General features: G+C 40.4%; 3 protein-coding genes across 3 annotated transcripts; all 3 read right to left on the bottom strand.

Annotated features, from left to right (window-relative positions):
• Positions 1 to 491: 491 nt before the first annotated feature.
• On the bottom strand, positions 492 to 11,450 carry tmem185 (transmembrane protein 185). Its single transcript, XM_078275709.1, has 7 exons — positions 11,237 to 11,450; positions 9,943 to 10,119; positions 8,472 to 8,679; positions 7,067 to 7,150; positions 6,682 to 6,858; positions 5,062 to 5,185; positions 492 to 4,117 (listed from the first exon to the last, which is right to left on the bottom strand). Exons 1-7 carry the CDS (start codon positions 11,272 to 11,274, stop codon positions 3,867 to 3,869), a joined length of 1,059 nt encoding a protein of 352 aa, XP_078131835.1. The 5' UTR covers positions 11,275 to 11,450; the 3' UTR covers positions 492 to 3,866.
• Positions 11,451 to 13,461: 2,011 nt separating this feature from the next.
• On the bottom strand, positions 13,462 to 17,217 carry LOC144534439 (myelin-oligodendrocyte glycoprotein-like). The gene is made up of 5 exons (XM_078276365.1): positions 16,602 to 17,217; positions 15,047 to 15,424; positions 14,727 to 14,804; positions 14,160 to 14,278; positions 13,462 to 14,044 (listed from the first exon to the last, which is right to left on the bottom strand). The coding sequence occupies exons 1-5, from the start codon at positions 16,702 to 16,704 to the stop codon at positions 14,021 to 14,023; spliced, it is 702 nt and encodes a 233-aa protein (XP_078132491.1). The 5' UTR covers positions 16,705 to 17,217; the 3' UTR covers positions 13,462 to 14,020.
• Positions 17,218 to 20,593: 3,376 nt separating this feature from the next.
• On the bottom strand, positions 20,594 to 22,125 carry LOC144534519 (uncharacterized). Its single transcript, XM_078276498.1, has one exon. The coding sequence runs from the start codon at positions 22,049 to 22,051 to the stop codon at positions 20,696 to 20,698; it is 1,356 nt and encodes a 451-aa protein (XP_078132624.1). The 5' UTR covers positions 22,052 to 22,125; the 3' UTR covers positions 20,594 to 20,695.
• Between the last annotated feature and the right edge of the window lie 1,860 nt (positions 22,126 to 23,985).

Here is a 23,985-nt window from a genome sequence, read left to right as displayed (position 1 = left end):
TGACTTTTAAAAAAAAGAAAATTCGACATACTAAACTATGACTTTCTAAATAAAAAAGAAAATTCGACATACTATATGACTTTTTTTTAAAAATATTTTCAACATACTACACTGATTTTTTTCGACATGCTATACTATGACTTTGTTCCTTTTTGTCGACGTACGACTTTTTTTTGACTTGATATACGACTTTTTCATGACTTTTATACTACACTGACTTTTTTCTACATACTGTACCATGACTTTTTTTTAACATCATTTTTTTCCACTTTTTACGATGTGTAACGATTATGACTTTTTTTTCCCGACATACCGACTATGACTTTTCCGACATACTATACTATGACTTTACGTTTTGATTTACAATACTGTCTTTTTTTTTTTATAACATTTTAATGGCATAGCTATATAGTTTTTTTGACATACTGGTGGATTGGAATCCAGTTATCTAGGTAGTTTTACCTGCAGCATAAAAGGAAGAGTGTAGGGAGTAAATCAGACCAATTTAATGGAAAAGATACATGTAGAAAAAAATACACACAGCATGCTGGACACTCCAGCAATCAGGTTATCCAACAAAAAAAAGAAAAGAAATGGGGATGATTGTTTTTGCTTTTCTGAGTAACTTCATAACTTGAGGAAATATGGCAATGTGCACACACATAGGGAGTTATACTCTCTACTTATTAGATCTGGATTAAAAAAAAAAAAAAAAGTATTTGCAATTTGTTATAGCTTGAGCCAGGTAAAGCGGATATGTGTAGGTATTGACAATGCCTAGCTTTGGTGCACGAAAAGGGGCACAGCCAAGCTCTTTAATTTTCTACAGTATGCTACAAGAATAGCGTGAAAGCTGCTAAATGACAATACAATGATGCACATCATCAGTCCCATATGGGAGGTACAGTATTTGCCACATTCGTTAAGTTTTTGAATCACAGAAAACGTGGACGATCACTAAAAACACCATGATAATCTTATTTTTGTGTACCCACTGTCTTCATTAAATATGTTGACTCTCAGCACAGATTGTACTACAAGATGAATTGAAACAGATGTGGATGATTGTTTGCAAATATTCCTCCCCTCCCCCGGTCTTTAACCCTGCCATCTCCACTCTGGTCCCTAATGTGACTTATGTTATTCTCACACACACACACAGACACACAGACACACAGACACACAGACACACACAGACACACACACACACACACACACACACGGAATACAAAAAACTGATTAACAAAGTGCTTTTTCCATTGTTCTCTTTTAAAGGTTCAATTTCTTTTCAGGTATATTTTTAAAACAATATTTGCATGACAAATGCACATTGAAAGAGTCACTGTAATAATGCAGCCTGTCCATACTGGTGCAATGCAAGAGATGGGGGATGAAATCCACAGTTTTGGTTCTGTGCAGATATGCATTCTAACGTTGGGCTGAAGCTAATGGGAGACTTCAGCAGTCTGAGTTATAACTGTTTTAGTATGAAATCCCCTTTGTGTTGGCATATTCTGAGCAGCCTCACATGGAAACACTCTCTGATGAAACACAGAGGAAATTTCATACTTGCTGCACTTTTTAACAAACGGTGAATTTTTTCCCCAACATATCTTGAGTTCAGTGTTTCCCACAGACTAATGTGCGGCGGTGCGCCGCACTATCAGCACCGGGCGCCGCACATTGCGTTTAGTTTTTTTTTTTTTAACTATTTAAAAACACGTTCTTCTGCATTTCCTTTCCCTGCTCTCCTCCGTTTCTCTGTCACTTGTGTTCTTGCTCACACACACACACACACACACACACACACACACACACACACACACACACACACACAGCTCCTCCCACAGTGCGGTGTTTGGTGTTTTTAGCCCCCAACGTCGCCTTTCATGCAGCGCGGCAATGATTATGTCAAAGAAGTTATGTTAGTGTTAAGGTGAGGGTTAGCTGCCTGTAAGGCGACGTTGGAGGCTTAAAACACCATCGAGCCCACCGTGCACACAGCGTCTGTCTCCATAAAGGAGAGAAGACGGCTGGCGAAATTCACAAGTCCACTAAAGGTTGGTATCTATCTAGTGAACACCTTTACACAATCACACATTCACAATCACCGACCCGACTCAGCAAACAAGCGATTGCGCCTGCTTTAGAAAGTTAACTCGTCGCAAGTTTGCGGTAAAATGCAGTTGGGTTGTCGAGGTCAAAACACTATATGTAGTAGCTGTGAATCAAATAAACATATTATAAATAATGTTATGTCACGTTTTACTCTTACACTAAATGTTCAATCCAGATGAGTATTGAAAAGTATTTTCCGTGACTGAAAAAGGCACGTGTTGAGGATGAGGACCAGCCTGAACCGGAGGTATCAGTCCGACCAGTGGAATTAGTTATGTTATTAGTTTGTTTACGATATTTTCAGGCTCCAACCAGTGAAAGACAGGGTCAGAGAGACAGAGAGAGATTTTGAAGTAGGAGAGGAGGACAACATCCAACAGCGTGTCCTCCTTAGTTTTTGATACTTGATTGTTAAAAGTACCCCCCCCCCCCCCCCCAATCCCCACTGTGACACGGGCCGACCCAACACAAATTGCTTTCTAATCTGTGGGAAACACTGGAGTTGGTATGAAGGACGGCAGGAATCCCTACACAGCCGGTATGAACAGAAGGAATGATTACAGAGACCAGCAGACCTCCGCCAAGGCCAATGGTGCGTTCACAAGCTCCTCGGATGGTCCCATTTTCCGAGTTGGGAAGTCCAACTATAGTGTGTCCGTGAGCGTAAGGTCGTAATGTGGAAACATCAACGCTACAAAGAAGATGTGTTGTTTTTTTATTGCTCAGAGTTGAATTGTTGGATTGCTGGGTCTCTGTAAATTGAAGTGTGAAGTGATGTCTAGACCTACTCTGTATCTGTAAAGAGTCCTGTGATAACATCTGTTATGATTTGACAATATAAATTAAATTGAATGCAGCACAAATGCCCCACAATGTTGAAAGTGAAAAAATATTTGTGTATCCGCAACATGATTCGGATCCCCTCCAAAATGTATGGTGGAAGGGTGTGGCAAAGGAAGAGCCTAAGTTTCATGAAAATCAGGAGAACAGTTGTTCCATAATCTTGCTGACAGACGGACAGAAACAAACCGAGACGAAGAACATAACCGCCTTGGCGAAGGTATTGACTCTTTCCGTATACATATGGGCGTGCAGATATTGGACCAGGAACCTGAAAAAAAAAGCTGAACCTCTCTTTTAACTCCACCTCCCTTTTGTTTCTCCACCTGCATGGTCAAAAGTGGAAACAGGAGAAAAAAAAGATCCCAAATTCAAGCTAGTCTCTCCAATGGGCCCCATCTTAAAGCAAGACGAGCGCCATCTTGGCTTTAGCTTTGTCTGAATCAATGATCAACTGCTGTTACCGAGTCAAATATTCAAGGCTACGCAGATCCAGCTCTTGTGTCATCGTTCGTGTCAACCTAAATATTTAGATCCAAGTGAATCGGAGACAATTCTGTTGTCAATTTCCCCCAAAATGTCCATCATAAAATGGATAAAACTGGGAGTAAGCAACACAGTGAAACTTCACCTACGGATAAAAAAAACAAACAAAGAAGTCCTTTTGGTTCCATGATTCAATCCTCGACAGAGTTAGGCAGGGCAGTCTTTACTTTAATGGATCCATTAGTGTTCCATCACCATATTGGCTCTAGTGTGTCACTCTCGGCTGCCATGCTAATGCAGAGTTTCGGCGAGGGGACCAAATCCTTCAGTAAAACCAAAACACAAACACAGTGTCCTCTGCTGTTTTGGCTCCACGACTTGAACACATCAGTACAGCAGCCCCCTTCCGCTCTGATACACAGTTAGTCAGGCATGTCGATGCAGAGTTTGGGCGGCGGGACAAAGTATTTCCCGGGGCTCTGTGTGATCACCACGCCGGTCTTCTTGTGGAACATCGGGGCAATCTTTGGTGGCGGTTCGGGGATGGGCAGATCCTCGGCCGCCTCGGGGTCCTCGCTGCGTTGGAGGTCGTAGGACACGTTACCGTACTCTCGCAGGAAGGGGAGGAGCTCCAACAGGAAGTGGCAGAAGTCCTTACGGATGCCAAACCACCCTAAAAAGAAAGATCAGGACAGAGGCAATGGCGCAGAAACAATAATCGTTGGTACTTGCCATCTACCATAGGTGCACAAGAAGTGTATGACATTCGAGAATTTCACCTTAAGTTTGACTTTGTATGATTATGTGACAATAAAACATAACTTGCTGGTTCCAACTTCTCAAATGTTATACAAAACCAATCTTTTGGTTTTTTTTGCTTTTGCAAAAACAAACAACCAAAATAATCATTTGAAGACATCACTACGTTGGCCGAGCTGAACGTACTGACAGAAACATTTACTATTTTGACAACCAAGTAACCATTTTTAAAGGAGAATTCCGGCCGATTTTTACCTGAATCTTGATTGCTATATATCTCCGAGTACTGTCAATAGGAGAAAAAAAACGAGCAAAATAGGTGCTAGCAAACTGGAGTTGCTGCAGCTACGCCCAGAGCTCCCAGTTAGCTAAAATGCCAGTTGTCAGGGCATCTTATAAAGAGTGCCTTTGTGCCTCTTAACAGACACAAATGCAATTAAAATGTCTGTGCAACATGAACAGGGCCCTTACGTGACAACAAGATGCGTTTTCAACTCAGACATTGTGAAGAAATCGTTTAAATTCAAAGTTTGTACTGTCACCTACCGGCGTTGGTCAATAATAAAAAAAGAATTGTTAGTTGCTGCCCTAGAATTGACAACCAAAGCTTTCTGCATGATATAAGTAAACGTATAGGTATATAGCAGTATAAGTATATACTCTGAGCTGAAAAGTAGTTAAACATCAGAAGCTTCGGCTCGGTCAACAAGATGCAAATGAGTTGATCAATACTGTAGATAGTAAGGTTTTACAAAACGCTACATGAAGGTAAAGTTATAAAACAAATAGTTCTACTGTACACAGAAGCAGTGGAGACATGTAGCAGCCCGTAGCCCATTACTGGCTTTAAATACTTACAGTGGTTTCCTCCCTTCTGGCCAAACGTGGTGGCCATGAGTGTGAGCAGGGAGAGCCAGAGGGGGACGAACACACACACGTAGCTCAGGCTGTTGTGGCCGTCCAGCTTGTGCACCAGAAGGATCTGAAGAGAGACAGGATATGAGTCAAAGGCTGTCATTGGGAGGCAAACATGCGTGCAGCAAACTGGTGCAAAGTTGTGCGTAAATGTGAACACACATGCAGGAGGTATGTCTAAGTATTCTCAATCACTGCCTGAGATGGTGATAATCAAATACAGATTTTTAAATGATCCCAAAATTAAATTGAATCGTTACATCTGCAAAGGGCAGTGACAAATAAATATGCTGTCGAAAGTCGGATCAGTTTCCAGATGCTTCCAGCAGCCTTCAGGCTGAACAGGAAGTGACAGAAACACTGTGGTCCGATTCAGATTTAATAAAATGTTATCAGACCCATATATCAGCTTGTACACAGTCTCCAGTTGTTTTTATTATGACAGAGTAGCTGTTAAAATGCTCGACATGCGATCTGTTGCTGATTTTAATTAACAACACACTGTAGATGATCCGTAATCTGAACAGACTTCTAAACGTAACTATCAGCCACACAACATGTGGTTTGTACAGAATAAGCCTTTAAATCAGACAAGTAGCACAGTTAAAATCCCTCCAATTCAAAATCAATAAAAAGTTGATATAAAACCGTATCATGTTGAGTCGATTCTGAACCAATCGGCTGTTAGATCAGCTGAGAGGCCGGCGTTTCCCAGCATGCACTGTGTCCGCCTGGGTCTTGCAGTCGGTGGAGAGCAACTGCGCTGCCTGCGTCTCAGAACTGCGGCCGCCTTGATCTCGTGAGGTTATCGTTGCCCACGTGTGCGTGACGTCAGAGCGAGTCGGGATCAAGTCGGACGCAAATCTAACCGGCATGCATTGGGCGGCGATCGGCGGTGATCGATTCTGCGCAGACCTGGCTCATCTAGAACGAGCCTAAAAATGGACTACATCTTAGCAGTCATGTGACTTCATGCCATGAGATCATGTAACTGCCTTGTGTATTAAGGCCAGAGTTACTTCCTGTGCACACTAAGCCACTGATGAAGGTGTTAAGATGAACACTGAAACGTCTTGTATTTCATATATTTTTAATCCGGTGTTTTTAAATTAAAGCTTTGTTGAAACTAGCATTATCTGGATGCATAAATGAATCTCCATAGACACGAGGAAATCTAGTTTGGTACTTTTTTGATTTTCTTTCACATTTTCTCCAAAATTAAGCCATAAAGGTATTTATAATTTCCAGAACATCCTGTATGCCGTTTGAATCGACTTTTAAAAAAGGACTGTATTCAGCCAGTAGAGGGCAGGCTAGTTCTATTATTATTATTATTATTATTATTATTATTATAGCACTTTGGTTTGATAGATAATTGTGATTATCAAATTAGTGTTTGGAGATAACAGTTAACTACCTGAAAAGGTGTAATTTAGGTTTTAAAAAATGCCTAAACAGAAGACGTATCTTCAATACCTAACAGACTATTTCCTGTCTTAAACAGGCTTAAACAAATGAAATACAACACACCAAAGGTAATTAATTTTAGTAGTGACAACTCACCTCAAAGGTGAGGAGGGGCACGACGATGGCCATCCAGCTGATTGCCATGGTGATGTGAGTCCGCCGTTGCTCGGCGATGATGTCAATGGAGCGCAGGAAGAGGACAGACCAGATGATGTAGTAGAGGACAACAAGGCACAGGAAGGACATCAGGATCCACAGTGGGACACACACCACCTGCAGCGCACAGACACACACAATTCTTAAAATAGATGAAGGTAAGGACAATGTTGTCACCTTAAACTTTAACGCATGGTTGGAGAATAACAAAAAAACACCCCATCCTGTGAAAGCATAACATAATAATGGATACATGGAATTAAAGTGTGTGAAATAAAAACACTGGGCAATCTCTGATGATCTACTCTGTGTTTGTGTATCTCACCAGCCAAGGCCAGTTGATGATCCTGTCGAGCCTCAGGGCGATGAAGATGAACTGAAGAATGTTAACTGAACACAACACCTCCAGCTGAGAGAAAAAGCAAACAAAATATCAGCACTATACTTGTTTTTCAAACCTATCACTTTCTTTGATATTTTCGGAAATAAATGTCTGAACATGGGCGAGGACACAGAAATGTAACAGCTAACTTGGTCAAATGTTGTCTTGTGTGGGGAACTAAAGGGATTACAGTGTTCACTGTGACTAGTGCATCAAACCCTGACACGTCAAATTGGCAAATTATTCTCCTCACTTGCACAACAAAGCATTCTTTAAACTAGGGCTGAGTACCGTGCTTAGATACTTTTTAGACACGATCAAATTGCCTCTGTAGTATCGAAAAATGCTTCGTCATTCAAAACCAAAGTTCAATACCTAAAGGAGTAAATCTCACCAGCGTCAGTGAGCCAATAAAGCATGCAGCATGCTTCTACAAAGATCTAATAGTGCTGGTGATTGGCTGGCTACACGTCGTAGAGACATGCAGGAAAAACACTACGTTATGCACAGAGACGACTCGTGTGTGTGTGTGTGTGTGTGTGTGTGTGTTGTTACATTTTGATAGGCTTGACTACAGTGTGCGTCACATACATGTAGATGTAAACAAGATGAAAAGTAAAGATTCTTAGATTAGGATTAGGATGAGCCTCTCAAAATCTGACGAAAATCTTTTAAACTTTGTCGATCTGAGATGAAGACAGATTCAGCAACTGCACGGCCTATTTCTCGCTTAAAATGTGTTCAGAAACACGTTTCGGTGAACTATTTTAGTACAATATGAGATTGTATTCTGAACGAGCCGCCGTGACAGTCTGGCTGTGAAGACCCACGTGACGTGTTCGTCCAATCAGCTGCCAGTTTTCATTTTCTGGGAAACAATACAGAGAAGCGCCGCCTGCTGCTATGGAGACGTATTACGTTTCGCGCACGCTCAAGTCGGCGCCGGCTCAGTGTGTTTTGAGGCATTTTTTTGGACCTCGGGGACCCGACTGATCAGTCCGACTGGCTTTTCTGCCGACGGTCGGCCGTCTGGTTGGTTTGTAAGCTCTCTAAAATAGATTTATAAAATTGGTCTGGAAAACATTTTTGTTTAAGAACCAGTATAGAATACACGGTATCCGTACCGCTATTGAGAATTTTTTAACGGTATGCTGCCCTACATAAAACATACTCTTCATACTGGGAAAAATAAAATATTCAACTCCAGTCCCAATGTTAATCTTTGTGCCTGTATATGAGTAGTCCCTGTCCCTCTCCAGACAAACTCACACCATCTGGCCACAGTTGCAATTGTGTTTGGCCGTGACTTAGCATTGATTTCCTACTCTGGTCTCAGTGTACCCTTTACCTCGAGCGAGCGGTCGTGTCTGAACCCCCAGACGCAGGCTGCTACTGAGACGGGCGACACGAAGAAGAGAGGCATGAAGACGAGAAGCCAGAAGTAATTTCCCCTCGCCACACGGTCGCACACTAAGACCTCGAACATCAGCAGCAGGACGTGGAGCCCAACTGCGATCAGCATGGCCTTGAACTCCACACATGTCTCCCCTTCGGCCCTAAGAGAGAATACATTAAGATCAAACCATCATATGGTTCATCCATACTGACACTGATGATTCCTGCGATGAAATGTCATGCTGCACGCTAACCAAACAGACACAATCACACACAATAAAGGCATAAAGATTATAATATAAACATATAATCAGTATTCTAATATCGCTTTTTTAGAAGAAGAATGCCTTTCATTTATCCCTCGGGAAATTAGTTAGTACAGTTGCACACACATTAAACACAGGCCTGAATTACAAACATGCTCGGACCTATACATGCTACAAACTAATGGAGAGATGTCAGAATGAGGGTGCTGCTCCTTGGAGGAGCGCCCTGAGCAGTTGGGGGTTCAGTGCCTTGCTCAAGAGCACCTTGGCAGTGCCCAGGAGGTGAACTGGCATCTCTCCAGCTCAAAATCTCATCAGCTTCAGTTAGCCAATGAGCACACGGCATGCTTGTACCAACATCTAATAATGTTGGTGATTGGCTGTCTCATATTACAGGTCATAGAGGCATGCAGGAAAAACTCTACGTTACGTACACAGAAACGGACTCAGGGTGTGTGTGTGTGTTTAGGCGCATTGAAATTAATCATTGCATCGATGCACTGTGATGCAGACGTGGACGATTCTGCATTGATGCAATGACAGATCATAATCAATTATTGCCTACAGATGTAACTTGTTAATTTTGTGTCTGCTTTGTTCAGACCGTTCCGTTACATTCAGGAAGTGTATTTTTTAAGAGCAGACAATAAAAAAGGGGCGTTCATATATATATATATATATATATATATATATCATTGAATTTGTCAATGAAAACCATTTGTAGCAATATATGATCATATTGAGGTTATGACACATCGCGATATTGAACTGATTCAAATCTTGAAAAGGATATTTGTAATCGAATTGAATCGTGGGACCAGCGATTCCCAAGATTCCCACCCAGTGTGTCTGAGTGTTGTGTTTTGAGAGGCTTGACTACAGTGTGCGTCACATTAGTGGAAGAAAAAGGATTTGTTTCATAATGTGTAATGTTGTAATGTATTTTTTATTAAAACAGATTTTATTTTATTTTATAAAAATTGGTATCGGGAAAAAAGGTATTGGTATCAGGAAGAGGTGTCGAAAATTTCGGAATGATACCCACCCCTACTAATGACATGCATACTTCGTACATGTACACTAAATGCATAATTAAGTAAACAATTCCATGTGCTGGACAGTATTGTGCAGCCCACGTTAATGTGTGAGAGAGTCTACCTGTACTGGGGGTTGTGTGCCCAGACTCCAGTGCCCACAGAGGCCCCAATGATGACCAACAGCTTCCACAGCCATATCGGGGTGAACACAGCCCAGTAGCTCCACTGGATGACTCCATCCAGCCTCAAGGAGAGCAACACGGAGAAGAGAAGCAGACAGGAGTAGATCAGGAACTTACTGCAACAGGGAAGAGAGAGAGAGAGAGACATGTTTGACCGTTGACGTCAATGTAAAGAAGCAGCCTGTTCGTATTCTTGTGAGTACTGACAGTTACAGGTATTGAAGGAGCATCTTTTTTTTTAAACAATGTGTGCACGTGAAATGTCAATTATTGAAGAAAGAGAAGCATAACTGAAATGTGCTGTAATCAGTGTCCACATTTGGGAAAACAATAGGATAATATAAAAAGACCAACTTGAAAGTTAGGATGGTTGAGAAGGAGACGGTGGTAATATCAGTCATGGGTGCAACTCAAATAAATAGACAAAAGTATTTGGCTACGGCTTAGAATGTGAAAATCAGATAAATGGATGAAAAGAGGTTCATTTTTGAACACTTCTGTAATCTTATTTATGTATAAACAACATAAGAGAAATGCCATTAGAGATTAGACATGTTTTAAACATATTTGCTGATTCAGAGTTATAGATTTATTTGATAACTTACTTACTCAGTAATCTAACGATTTAAAAAAAAAAATCATTTAACTATGAAGCCTTTTGTAAATATAATGTAAATGTGAATATATGCCTGCAGGTGGATTGTACTCCATTTATTACGTCCATTATTAAAGGAATCCATAATTGGTTTTTTAGTATTACAACTTTTGGCCAGTTTTAGTAGTTATCACTTTTATTTTAAGCCGGGAACCGTTGCTCTTGAGGGCCTGTAAATCTCATTAAGATATTCATAACTGTAGCTAATTGTTATGTGCAACCTAAAAACAACGTGTCATGCATTATTAAGCTAAGTATGGACACTGAAAACATGCGTGAGGTTTGGACTTAAAAGCTACAGTCAACGTATTTTGCAGATAACATTAACCTAGCGTTATCTTAGCTAGCATGCTAGCTAGGCCTTGTTTAGCCAGATACCTTCTTTTCGTTTCTTTTAACCACTGCACTTACACTTACTTTATAGATTACTTTATCTGTTCAGCTATGAGGAATACCTGTGTTTTATTCCACCCGTATGAAAAAAACTTTTCAGCATGTTTTCCCTTCGGCAGACAGCGCAACAACAACAACAGCGACACAGTTAGCTAAAGTGCTAGCTAGGTCGTAGCTAAAGGTACCTGGGATTGAAGTCCTGAAAGAGTCCTCTTAAATTCATGTTGTAAAAAGGCTGGTTGGCTACCCAACATCAGTTCCCCGTATCGTTAGCTAACTCACCGCCTAACCTGTATGCTACACATGGTCATTTAGGTGGTAGTTGAGCTTTTTAGGTTCGGTTTCATTACAGCTATTTTGCTAGTCGTGTGTTTTGTTTTTTTTCCCGTCGGACGGAAATGACGGAAATACACACAGAGGCGAAGTCCCTCCCCTTTCCTTCCGGCCGGCCACGAAATGTATGGTACAATATATATATATATATATATATATATATATATATATATATATATATATATATATATATATATATATATATAGTATATATATATAGTATATATATATACTGTATTGTACTGTATATACATATATATATACTATATATTTATATATATAGTATATATATATATAGTATATATATATATATAGTATATATATATAGTATATAGTATAGTATATATATATATAGTATATATATATATATATATATATATATATATATATATATATATGCATTCTGTATTCTATTTATTCTCCTGTAGATCGACTTTTCTAATTATAGCTGAGTCACCACACATGTAGCCTAGCATCATTTACTCTTTTGCGTCTTTTGTTGAGGAAGTAACCTCCTTAAATGTGCATATGACAATTATTCACCTCAATGATACATGAATTCATTTTAATTTATTAATAAACCCCTGGACTGTAATATTTCAGATGTGTTTGAGCAATATTACTGCTCATGTTCAAAACGTTGTGCACATTCAAAATATATCTCATCTGTGTTCTCTGAGATTTGGAGAAGTCGATATTTTGAGAAAAATAAAGTGATAATAGGCTGCTACAAGAATATATATATTTCAGAAAACAATCCACCAGCACCACAGTCTGCTGTGCATTACGTGATTGCTCTGGTGATACGGTAGATCTCAGACTCGAGCCCCGTTTGGGTCTCTGGTCTCTGAATGAGAGAAGGTTTAGGGGAGTGGCTGTACGCTGCTCTACATCGGAGGTGGAAAACCATAAACTACAGCAGAAATACACTAAGCACAAACGGGACACATGTATCGCAGCATCTCCACAGCAGAGCGCGTCCTTTATAAATCTGAAGCTGCGCAGACTACGGACGGAAGGCGCGCTGCAGCAGCTCCGTGGTCTGTGCCGCTGCTCGTCTCTATTGTTACAGCGAGAGTGGACACTAAGTGACGCACAGGTCTGATTCAGAGCTCCGTGTGTTTGGGAAAATTGCTTTATTTGTGATTTAAATAATGGTGCTGATGATTTTTAGAGACGACCACAGGTGTATGATTTTACTGCTTTCATAGGAGCTCATCCTCTGGCTCCCACGTAATTCGAACCCTGCAAACAACTGATTTACCTACGTAAGACCCATGGGATTGTTGGGGAAACTGAGAAACTTCGCAAGCTCTGTTAATGTACCTTTATGGGTTAGGATTAGGTGAAACTAGACTCTCGGTTTCTGGGACAGAAAAAAGCCCCCCAAAGTTTCCGTGATTTTTTTTTAGCACTGACGAACAGAAACAAGCAGACGGGAAACACATTAGAATTTAATTTCATGAGAGAAATAAAAAAAACTTTCCAAAAAGTCTCAACTTCCAATTTCAAATTCTGTTGTTGTCTGCCTCGTTGTCTGTCTTGTTGTTGATTTTTGTCTGAAACATGTTCTCACTAAAATGGCAACATGATGTGAAGTTATAATGGCAACATGCTGAACAAAATGTTTGTGTTTCTTAGCGTGACTCTAATGAACATTTTTATCGAGCTGATGTTCTCTGCACTCCATATCTAACAATTATCTTTGTGTGAGTTTCCTGATCAGCTATATTAGCTATTTTCTTTAGAAACTTACTTTGCTTGTTACCGACTGTGTCCAGTTTCTTCACACAACTATTCATTGCATGAGATTACAGAGCTACTTCACTCCAGATGTGGCGATTACTCATCAAATTGACTTTTGATTTAAAACAAACGAAATCATCAAGAAGTCACAATACAATGTGCTTGTTTGAGCAGCGTAACACAAGAGGTAGCTTTTAACATCTGAATAATCAACTGTGCTCACAATTCTCTTCACGCACAGCACAACATACAGAACTGACAAATCAAATCTGAAAAAAATATTTGAAGTGCAACATTAACAAAGGTTATCTGTTAGATCACAAGAACAATGTTTAACCAAGAAAAGGCCCGCTTTTATTGAAACATCTTAGAATAAAAACAGCATATAACAACAGAACAAGAGTTTATATATAGAATAAGTTAAGACATAACTTGACAGTCACTGTTACAAGGTTTATATATCTCGTATTTCACAACACAATTAAATATAAGTTGTAGCCTCTTCATGTCACACACATAGAACATAACACATAATTAAATTAGAACAGAATAAAATAAAAAGCAAGTAAGGGAAATAACAAAGCAGAGAACCCTTTAACTTTCCCTGATGAACAATGTCTTCCATTTAAATGTAAACTTAGCTCTGGCTCACTGCTGCCACGTCCAACTAAAAGCCACATGCAAAGCTATGGAAACAAAATTCAAATAGGGTGAAACTATCCAAAAAACCCTGTTTCAGTCCGGATACAGCAGATGCAAATAATCCTGATGCCTTCAACATGAAGTCAGCAATTGTACAAATAACAGATCTTCTATTTCACATTTAAGACTCTCTAGATCAGAGAAACTTACAGGACCTTTGGTGGGTTTCGGTGTCTTCCAATGTGCACTTAGACAGTTGGTACCAATATAAGCTGGAGGGACAATTTAAAAAATAAAAAGTAATAATTAGTCAACTGAGAGAAAGGAATTGTGTGTTTTCTTTTGACAATAAGAAAATGCATAAACTCAAAATTGATTCTGACTTACTTTATGTTTTTGACACTTTGTGACACCCTGTGGTAAATAAACTATGACTCCAAAAACAACCAGGATGATCAGGACAACACAGACAACCACGACCCATATGTGCTGACTGGACAAACCACCTGACAAAAAGAATCAAACAAACAATGATGATGAGAGCTAACAAACAACATGAATGTGATTCAATGTCAGGTTTGATAGAAGCCAAAGCACCGACATTAGTAAGTAATAATCCTCATTTTGGTCCTGTTGATTTAGTGACGCCCGTAGTTAACGGTGGTAAAAGCGAATGCAGTTTAACTTCACAACAAAGTGTTTGTTGTTTTCTTGAGTAGCTCTACGCTTTTAATGTGAAGCATGGGCAGTGGGGCAGTGGGAAATGAAATATTATTGACATGAAATTACACTAGATGCATGCATCGTTTCCTGTATGTGTGTAAAGGCAATTTGAATCCAAAGCAGGAATGGCTGAGTCTACCACTGACAATGATGGCCTGCCAAACAGGAATAAAGAAACTTAAAACCCAATGTTTGTACTAATAACGTTGGCATTTTAAGACTTTTTCTTACCTTTACCATCCGCCTCTTTCCTCGGATCAGGAGTTTGGTGACTTCTGGGTGGCGTCTCTGTTGTAGCAGATTTTCGTTCTGAAAAAAAACAAAAGTGTAAAGAGTGCAATGACTTACAATAATATTTAAAGGAGACAACAGCCCTTTGCTATGGGGCAGCAGGAACATAAGTTGTTGACAAAAAGACATTCAAGGCACTGATCTTGTATATTATATTTTTAGCACTGTACAGACAAGACAAAATGTTGATACGATCAATTTTCCGTCAAAATGTTTATTGCAGCTTTAATCTGGATCACAAACTTAACAGACTAACTCACCAACAACAAGCTGAACAACTGAAGACTGTATTTGGCCGTTTAACTTTGGGATGAAACATCTGAATCTCCCTTTGTCTGCAAGTGTCACGTTCATGATCTTGAGCGATATGTTGCCGTGTCTCAGGCCTTCTGTGAACAGTTCTGTCCGACCGACGTACGATGAGATCTTCATGTCCGGGACCTCGCGGGTGTCCCGGTAAAGATGCACATATTCGACCCGGCTCAGCCGATCTCTGGGGTCCGGCTGACGGTCGGGCCTCGACCACTCCACCGTCAGTCCCGCCACGGTTTCCGGAGGCTCCACGTGACACGGCAGGATGACGTCATCACCAGGAGCAGCCACGATTGGCTGAAGTGGACCAACCACGCGAGAGTCACCTGAAAAATGGAGCCTAAATTTAAACCCTGCTAAGAAGCCAATTAAGTCTGGGATCTGTTTCACTGTATGCTGATGATTTAAACATCTCCACTATTGTTTTACTAACAAATAAGTCTGAAACTTTAACCTCCAAATTATGTTTTACGATTAATCTGGGAATCTTGTTTTGTCCAAAAACCTGAACTGTCAAAACTGTCGACTGATTTCAACTATTAAAAGTTAATAAAATGTTCTTAAAAGTAGCAATCACCCTTCATAATGAACCCATGACATTAAAACTCTGTTAAAGCAGGTGTGCGACACAGAACAACCAGGTTTCGACTAAACCAAAGTTTAAACCACCACAACCCTTAATGACACAGCAATGGGTTCTAAAAGAACATTTGATCTCGGTTGAGATATCATAAGCTTAAAGAAGTTTTTAATCTAGACTGCAGCTCATTTTATGACAGAATGAATTGACTTAAACAGGTCAGATATAATGCAGCCCATAGCAACACCACCTTAACTATGATTTCAGTAACCACATAATTCAATTTACACATTTCCCACAATGTCAACAAAAACTAAACATTATACACTTTGTAAAGGTAGGATTTATGGCAGAGCTGTTTTGTTGAATTGCAACAGGTGTATCAGATAAAGTGGCTATTTTAGCATTACAGGAGTTTTGGCCCCTTAAATCTTATCAATCCAAACGTTAAGAAGATAAAGTGGGTGTCACATAACTGGATAAAAACATGTCGCCTGTAACATTACAACATGTAAAACCTTAAGCCGGTGACATGAAGACAGATTAATGGACTTTCTAATATCGTTCTCTGAGTTTCAGTCAGTAAACTTTATACAAACACTAAGCCCTTTTGTTTATTGAAATGTTATATATGTTATGGACAAAGAATGTTTTTTTTTCATCCGTGATCATTATTGAATTATCATTTCAGCAAATCCAATTTAAGCAACAGTTACCAAATGTCTAGAGAAATAAAACAGAAAAACACATCTCAGAATAACATGATAAGAAACAAATTGTTACATCTTTCCATGTTTACATGTAAACTGGAGATACTGATTCATTTCCATGAGAGGCTACAATAATCTGTCTATAAGGCTGAATATATCAGTAGGCTAGTTTGTAGTCATTGCTGTGGTAAAGACAGTGTTGCATGAGCTTACCTTCAACAGCTGTGAAGCCGACAAGCAGCAATAGGACGACGAGGGTGAAGTGTAAGATTATAGGCGATGGAGAAACGCTGCAACCGAGCTTCTCTACGTCCATTTAACTATGTTAATGTTACTACAGACAGACAGAAAACTGAGATCAAGTGCTGCTGTGCAAACTATGATCTAGACTCCTATGCCATGAACTACTACAACTGCTATTTCTAATCATAGTTCCATTATCTTTATTGTGACTGTTATTGCCACTGTTCATCACACGCTCAACCGACACCGTCAGACACCGCCTACCTACTGGGTCTGTGCCAGGTTTCTTCCTAAAAGGGAGTTTTTCCTCGCCACTCTCGCACTAAATGCTTGCTCTTGGGGGAATTACTGGAATTGATCCTGATCCGCCTATAACCAGCATGCGTCAGTGTCTTTCTCCCTCTATAGCCTATGTAAATGTATCACATTTTCATATTGCATAATCATATCTGAAAATGGACGCTTCAATCACCTCTAATTGACTGTACAACTGTAAATATCTGAACGCAGAAACACATTTGAAATCTGCCTGAAATTAACTTTCTTGGGTCCAGAAGAAAGGGAGAGGGTGCACTTCATAAGATCGAAGATTTAATAAAAATAAAGAGCAGAAGGCTTGCAGAGTCGCTTCCGTGTTGGGGGCTGAACGTTTCACAGAGAGAGAGAGAGGCTTGCAGAGTCGCTCTCTGTGTTGGGGGGCTGAATCGTTTGACAGGATATATATATATATATATATATATATATATACATATACATACATATACATTTAATATTTGAAATGGCAATGAACAATGTAAGATAAAGCAGATTGAAAAAGCAAAGTCTGGACATTTTGGGAAATAATCTTGTTATTTTGCAGAGAATTAGATGAAGAGATAAAACGAAGGGCTCATTGCAGTCCCTGCTGATTGTCTAAATGACATTAAAGGATGGATGAGCCTCGAAACTTCCTCAACCTCAAGACTGGGACAAGCTGAGGTTATAGTGTTTGGACAAAAACGATCTGGTTGAGGTCGGCACCCCAGGACCCACTAGCCCTAACATTTGCTCCACGGCGTAAGAGTCTTGGTGTCTATTTCGACAGCGCTTTGGGTGACAAGCAGATTTCCTCTGTTGTCAGGTCTAGCTTCTTTCAGCTGAGACAACATAGCCAACATAAAGGCCTATCTACGTCCCTATGACTTAGAGGTTGGATCAACACCTCCATAACTTCACGACTCTGACTATTGTGATTCTTTTAAAGAGCATGGGTTTAGACCAGTCGTCTATTCAACGCCTGCAGCTAGTCCGAAATGCTGCTGCCTGCCTCCTGACCGTATTATACCCATCTACCACCCAAACCAACCTTGCTATGTGGATTTTCGGGCTTTCATACTACTTGCTACCATTGTCGCTCTTAACACTACGTCATCATCATTCAAGCGCCGTGTAGCTGCTACACACACGCTGAAGGGTGCTTTTTGCGTCGTATCTGACGCTGACTGCCCAAGCGTCCGTATTTTACGAGTTCGGAGTGAGAACGGGTTGGCCAATAACCAGGCTCATAACCAGAGGTGATGGACCCTTTGCTGTAGCCGCCCCTAACTTGTGGAACAGTTTACCATTTCATATTAAAACCGCCCCTACTCTTGCACACTTCAAATCACTGTTAAAAACACATCTTTTTTCTTTGGCCTTTCCTTCCAGTTAAGGAAGATATTATTACCTTTTATTCATTTATTATTTTCCTTTGTGATGTACTCTGTATTCAATTGTTGTTTTTACCTTGTAAAACACTTTGGTCAACCCAGTTGTTTTTAAACGTGCCATATAAATAAATTGACATTGACAGTGACACCTATTATTGTTCCCTAAATATAAAGCTATAGACAACATGACATGTTCATTCAATGAATATACGGACATAAATAAACAATATCTGTGCTCCGTGCTGCATTCGGCAACTCACCTTGGGCATGTCTCTCATAACTGGCAATGAGTAAACATCAGCCAGCAGTATTTAACTACTGTAGAGAGGTGCCTTGAGCCAATAAATCTACACACCTTGATATTAAATAACAATAATGGCAAGTGAAATGGCATAATATATAAACCCTGTTATACAAACACAAGCAGCAGACTCTGGTTAGACGAATTAACAACCTCAACTCACAGCAATTGAGTGATGCTTTGTGCTTTCAAATTATCATCTACTGTAGATAGCTTCTGAGGAGTTGTCCTCAAATGGGACACTTATGCCATCTAGTGGACATTTTGATTTAAGCCACTTCCATTTCACACAGACACAACTCTCCCCATACTATTCTGATGAAGGTCAGAAGGGAAGCATACCTAAAATGGCCTTGCAAATTAAGATATGCCAGTGTTTAAGTATGTGTATACCAGCTAACACGTTCATGCAGTCTACAATGGTGAATGAGGGCTTTAAAACACTTTAAAAAAATGTTTTTAACTTATCTGTATTAAAATGTGCGTACATGTTTCCTAATATGCCTACATACTGCTGTCTTGATATTTAAATCTTTCTTATTTTCATTTGATTAAATTTTTGTTTAATATTTCACTTTGTACTCAGGTCTCAATTGTAAATGAGATCTTGATCTCAATATAATATCCTGATTAAATAAAGTATATGTAAAACCAGCGATGAGTTGAGATTTGGGCAATCTAGAGCTTGATGGGCTTTTTTGGCTGGTTTTCAATCTGGTGCACCTTGATACTGGTCATGTAATAAATCCACTGGCTTTAAATATTATTTGTATGGACTTTAATATTGAACAATACAAGTTTATTTGCATAGCGCTTTTTCAACACAGATGTGATTTAAAATGATGTACATAAGGCAAAGAAATTCATTAGAACATTCAAAAAAACATTGAAGAGGAAGATACATTTATTCATTTTATAAGAATAGATGCCACATTTTCCACTGAAGGTTAGTACCATCATTGCTTGATTAGGACATAATTGCCAATATGTCAGTTATTCTGGTATTGGTATAACACTTGGTAGTAGGCAAGGACATTCTGGTAATAGTGAGAAATATGCATTTGTGTAATAGGAGGACAGAGGATGGAGGAATTTGAAAGAGGAACAGGAGGGTTAAACATCGTTGTAGGGCTTGAGGTTTGAGAAGGAGCTGAATGGGAAGGTGGACTATGAGATGAGATGATGTGATAAGCAATTGAAGTTGGAAGCATCAGTGCAATGGGAGACGATTGTTGAGTAGTAGTTGCTGGATGAATGGTAATGGCCTTTTGTGGAATGGTAGTAGTTTTGTGAGGACTTGTTGGTTCAACAGGTGGAACTGGTGGAGCAGGTGGTATAGGAGGCTTTGGGTTTTCATCCTTATCTTTCTTCTTTGTAGTTGTGGTGGTGGTTGTAGTGGAAGTAGTTTTGGTTGTTGTTGTTGTTGTTGTTGTTGTAGGGACTGTGGTTGTTGCTGGAATGGTAGTTGTAGGAGAAGTTGTCGTTGATATGTCAGATGCTGTGGTCAGAGGGAGAGTGGTTGTTAGAATAGTAGTTGGTGTTTCTGTAGTTGTAGGTAAAGTGGTGCTCAAAGTGGTAGTTGAGGGAGAACTGGTTGTCGTAGTAACAGGGCCAGCTGTAGTTGTGGGAGGGGTAGATGTGGTCATTCCAGATGTGGTAGAAAAAGGAGATGTGGTAGAAAGAGGGACAGATGTGGTAGAAAGAGAGACAGATGTGGAAGAAAAAGGGAAAGATGTGGAAGAAAAAGGGAAAGATGTGGAAGAAAGAGGGACAGATGTGGATGAAAGATGGACAGATGTGGATGAAAGATTGACGGATGTGGATGAAAGACGGACAGATGTGGTAGAAAGAGGGACAGATGTGGAAGAAAGAGGGACAGATGTGGAAGAAAGAGGGACAGATGTGGAAGAAATAGGGGCAGATGTGGAAGAAAAAGGAGCAGATGTGGAAGAAAGAGGGACAGATGTGGAAGAAAGAGGGAAAGATGTGGAAGAAATAGGGGCAGACGTGGTAGAAAGAGGGACAGATGTGGATGAAAGAGGGACAGATGTGGATGAAAGAGGGACGGATGTGGATTAAAGAGGGACGGATGTGGAAGAAAGAGGGACAGATGTGGAAGAAATAGGGGCAGATGTGGTAGGAAGAGGGACAGATGTGGTAGAAAGAGAGACAGATGTGGATGAAAGAGGGGCAGATGTGGATGAAAGAGGGATAGATGTGGATGAAAGAGGGACGGATGTGGTAGAAAGAGGGGCAGATGTGGAGGAAGGAGGGACAGATGTGGAAGAAAGAGGGACATATGTGGTAGAAAGAGGGACAGATGTGGTAGAAAGAGGGACAGATGTGGAAGAACGAGGGACAGACGTGGTAGAAAGAGGGACAGATGTGGATGAAAGATGGACAGATGTGGATGAAAGAGGGACGGATGTGGATGAAAGACGGACAGATGTGGTAGAAAGAGGGACAGATGTGGAAGAAAGAGGGAAAGATGTGGAAGAAATAGGGGCAGATGTGGAAGAAAGAGGGACAGATGTGGTAGAAAGAGGGACAGATGTGGTAGAAAGAGGGGCAGATGTGGATGAAAGAGGGACAGTTGTGGAAGAACGAGGGACAGACGTGGTAGAAAGAGGGACAGATGTGGATGAAAGAGGGACGGTTGTGGTAGAAAGAGGGACGGATGTGGATGAAAGAGGGACAGATGTGGATGAAAGAGGGACGGATGTGGATGAAAGAGGGACGGATGTGGAAGAAAGAGGGACAGATGTGGAAGAAATAGGGGCAGATGTGGTAGGAAGAGGGACAGATGTGGTAGGAAGAGGGACAGATGTGGATGAAAGAGAGACAGATGTGGATGAAAGAGGGGCAGATGTGGATGAAAGAGGGACAGATGTGGATGAAAGAGGGACGGATGTGGAAGAAAGAGGGAAAGATGTGGAAGAAATAGGGGCAGATGTGGTAGGAAGAGGGACAGATGTGGAAGAAAGAGGGACAGACGTAGTAGAAAGAGGGACAGATGTGGATGAAAGATGGACAGATGTGGATGAAAGATGGACAGATGTGGATGAAAGAGGGACGGATGTGGATGAAAGAGGGACAGATGTGGATGAAAGAGGGACGGATGTGGATGAAAGATGGACAGATGTGGTGGAAAGAGGGACAGATGTGGAAGAAAGAGGGAAAGATGTGGAAGAAATAGGGGCAGATGTGGAAGAAAGAGGGGCAGACGTGAAAGAAAGAGGGACAGATGTGGTAGAAAGGACAGATGTGGTAGAAAGAGGGACAGATGTGGTAGAAAGAGGGGCAGATGTGAAAGAAAGAGGGACAGATGTGGTAGAAAGGACAGATGTGGTAGAAAGAGGGACAGATGTGGTAGAAGAGGGACAGATGTTGAACTTGGAGAGGTAGAGGTGGTTGAAATAGTTGGTGAGCATTCACAGGTTTTGTCAAGGTAAGGGTATAACTGAGTGACAGTTGTGTAGAGAGGACATTGTGTTCCAGGAAACACTGTAAAATTCTGGAGGTCAATGTTCCCAGGTGATTCTGGAGCTCTGCCAAGGTCTTAGTCTGCAGATGTTTAACTTCAGTTTCAGGGATGTTTTCACCCCAGTGTGCACTTGCTAGCCACCTCATCTCTCTCTGACTGTAGCAGCAGAATGCTGACCAGAGCATGGAAGGAATATTAACCTTGTTGTTCATTTTGTTTTGGCCAGGCTGTGCTCCAGTTACCAAAAAGCCTTCTTTAACACCATTGCTGTTGAAACAGTATTCATCCAGAACACATTTGATGCAGCTCTCCATTCGCTTTCCAGCTTCCCTTGTTGAATGTGCCTTCTTGTGGAACAATGTTGGTAAGGGTAAAAGTAGATTTCTTATCATTTTCATTCAATGCATAAGAACATGGAAACAGATGCCCTCTGTCGAACCCTTGGTTGGTGTAATCAGCATTCCCAGCCTGGTAGATGTAGATCCCTTTGTCACTAGATCGCTTCATGTTCTGGTTGTCATTAATGTTCTCAAGCTGTAACAAAAAGAAGGATAAGTTACTGATGCCAGCAGGGTCAATTAAATGTACATTAACCAATTGCTTACACAAAGTTTTACAATTTAAAATTGACTCAGCAATCTCATGCAGTGTGAAATATCCCCAATAAGCACTTAAACAGGAAGAAACAGAGGAAAAACCTCAGGAAGAGCAACTGAGAAGGTCTATAGTAGGCGCTGTGGACAGATGAGGATTAGTTGTGGGCAGTAGGGGTGGAACAAATATCAATATATTGTGCTTCGTGTGATAGAATAATCGATATGCTGGCACCAAAGATAGATTCAGATAGATTTTTCTACTCCCAGTGTTGCTACTTCATGGCTCCTCGAGGTGGCGCTCATTAACATTAGCATTAATGAGGAAAACTTGAACATACGTTAACGAGGGGTAAGAGGAAGAGTTCTTTAACAGGATGGCAGAAATCAGTTTGAGGAAAGTGATGTTTAAGTCCAAAGTCTGGACCCCATAGCGGCCCTATAGTTGTGTAATTTTAATGTACACACTAAAAACTTGTGCTGCAGAATTGTGCTGTTTTCTAACAGTTTGGACTTGCAGGGAATTAGGAGAGAAACCTGCACTTAACCTTTTCACTGGGCATTTTGTATTCATAGTCAGACCGATATCCTGATGTATTGTTATAAGATTATCTAGCACTATATTATCGCAGAATTGCTGTATTGTGATATGATCCGTATGGCGAGCCATGTATCGTATAGCATCGTATCGTGAGGTACCCTGTTATTCCCAGCCCTAATGGGCAGTATCACCAGATTTACAGTTAGAAGGCATTCAGGAATGTTTTTTTGCAGCTTTATTGCAGTAGCATACCAGTAAATGTCATCTTAAAACATACGCTAATAGTTGACTATTTAGCAAAAATGCTGTTCTCAAGCTGTTTTTATTTAATAATAATAATAATAATAATAATAATAATATATAATAATACATTCTATTTATGGGTGCCTTTCATAGCACTCAAGGACACCTTACAGTTAAAACAAGCAGAAATACAGTTAAAAAGGCAAATATAATTAAAACAAACACATTTAAAAGATTGAGATAAAAAATGTAAGTAAAAGCAACATAACTAGGGAATTCGATGGAGAGTGGAGTTATGTGGGGTCGGCCTTCTGAAATACGTGAGTTTTGAGGGATGTTTAAAGGTGGGAGAGACTCTATGGTACGGCTGGATAGAGGGAGGGAGTTCCTAAGGCCAGGGGCAGAATGGCTGAAGATTCTGAACCACATTGTGGACAGGCGGGCAGAAGGAGGGGAAAGCAATGAGGAAGAGGAGGATCGGAGAGTTCGGGATGGAGTGTAAGG

This window comes from Sander vitreus, chromosome 19 (assembly GCF_031162955.1).
Source record: "Sander vitreus isolate 19-12246 chromosome 19, sanVit1, whole genome shotgun sequence".
Taxonomy (NCBI): domain Eukaryota; kingdom Metazoa; phylum Chordata; class Actinopteri; order Perciformes; family Percidae; genus Sander; species Sander vitreus.
Note: the sequence above shows the minus strand (reverse complement) of the source record. Positions and strands in the feature narration are given on the sequence as shown.

Excerpts from the sequence above, each read along its gene's own strand:
- tmem185 (XM_078275709.1), bottom strand. The coding sequence starts at position 11,274 with ATGAATTTAAGAGGACTCTTTCAGGACTTCAATCCCAG. Across the intron at positions 10,120-11,236 it reads TTTCAGGACTTCAATCCCAG|TAAGTTCCTGATCTACTCCT; the intron begins GTACCTTTAGCT and ends TCCCTGTTGCAG. Across the intron at positions 5,186-6,681 it reads TGCCCCTCCTCACCTTTGAG|ATCCTTCTGGTGCACAAGCT; the intron begins GTGAGTTGTCAC and ends GTCTCTCTTCAG.
- LOC144534439 (XM_078276365.1), bottom strand. The coding sequence starts at position 16,704 with ATGGACGTAGAGAAGCTCGGTTGCAGCGTTTCTCCATCGCCTATAATC. Across the intron at positions 15,425-16,601 it reads CGGCTTCACAGCTGTTGAAG|GTGACTCTCGCGTGGTTGGT; the intron begins GTAAGCTCATGC and ends TCCATTTTTCAG. Across the intron at positions 14,279-14,726 it reads GAAAGAGGCGGATGGTAAAG|GTGGTTTGTCCAGTCAGCAC; the intron begins GTAAGAAAAAGT and ends TCTTTTTGTCAG.
- LOC144534519 (XM_078276498.1), bottom strand. The coding sequence starts at position 22,051 with ATGCTCACCAACTATTTCAACCACCTCTACCTCTCCAAGTTCAACATC.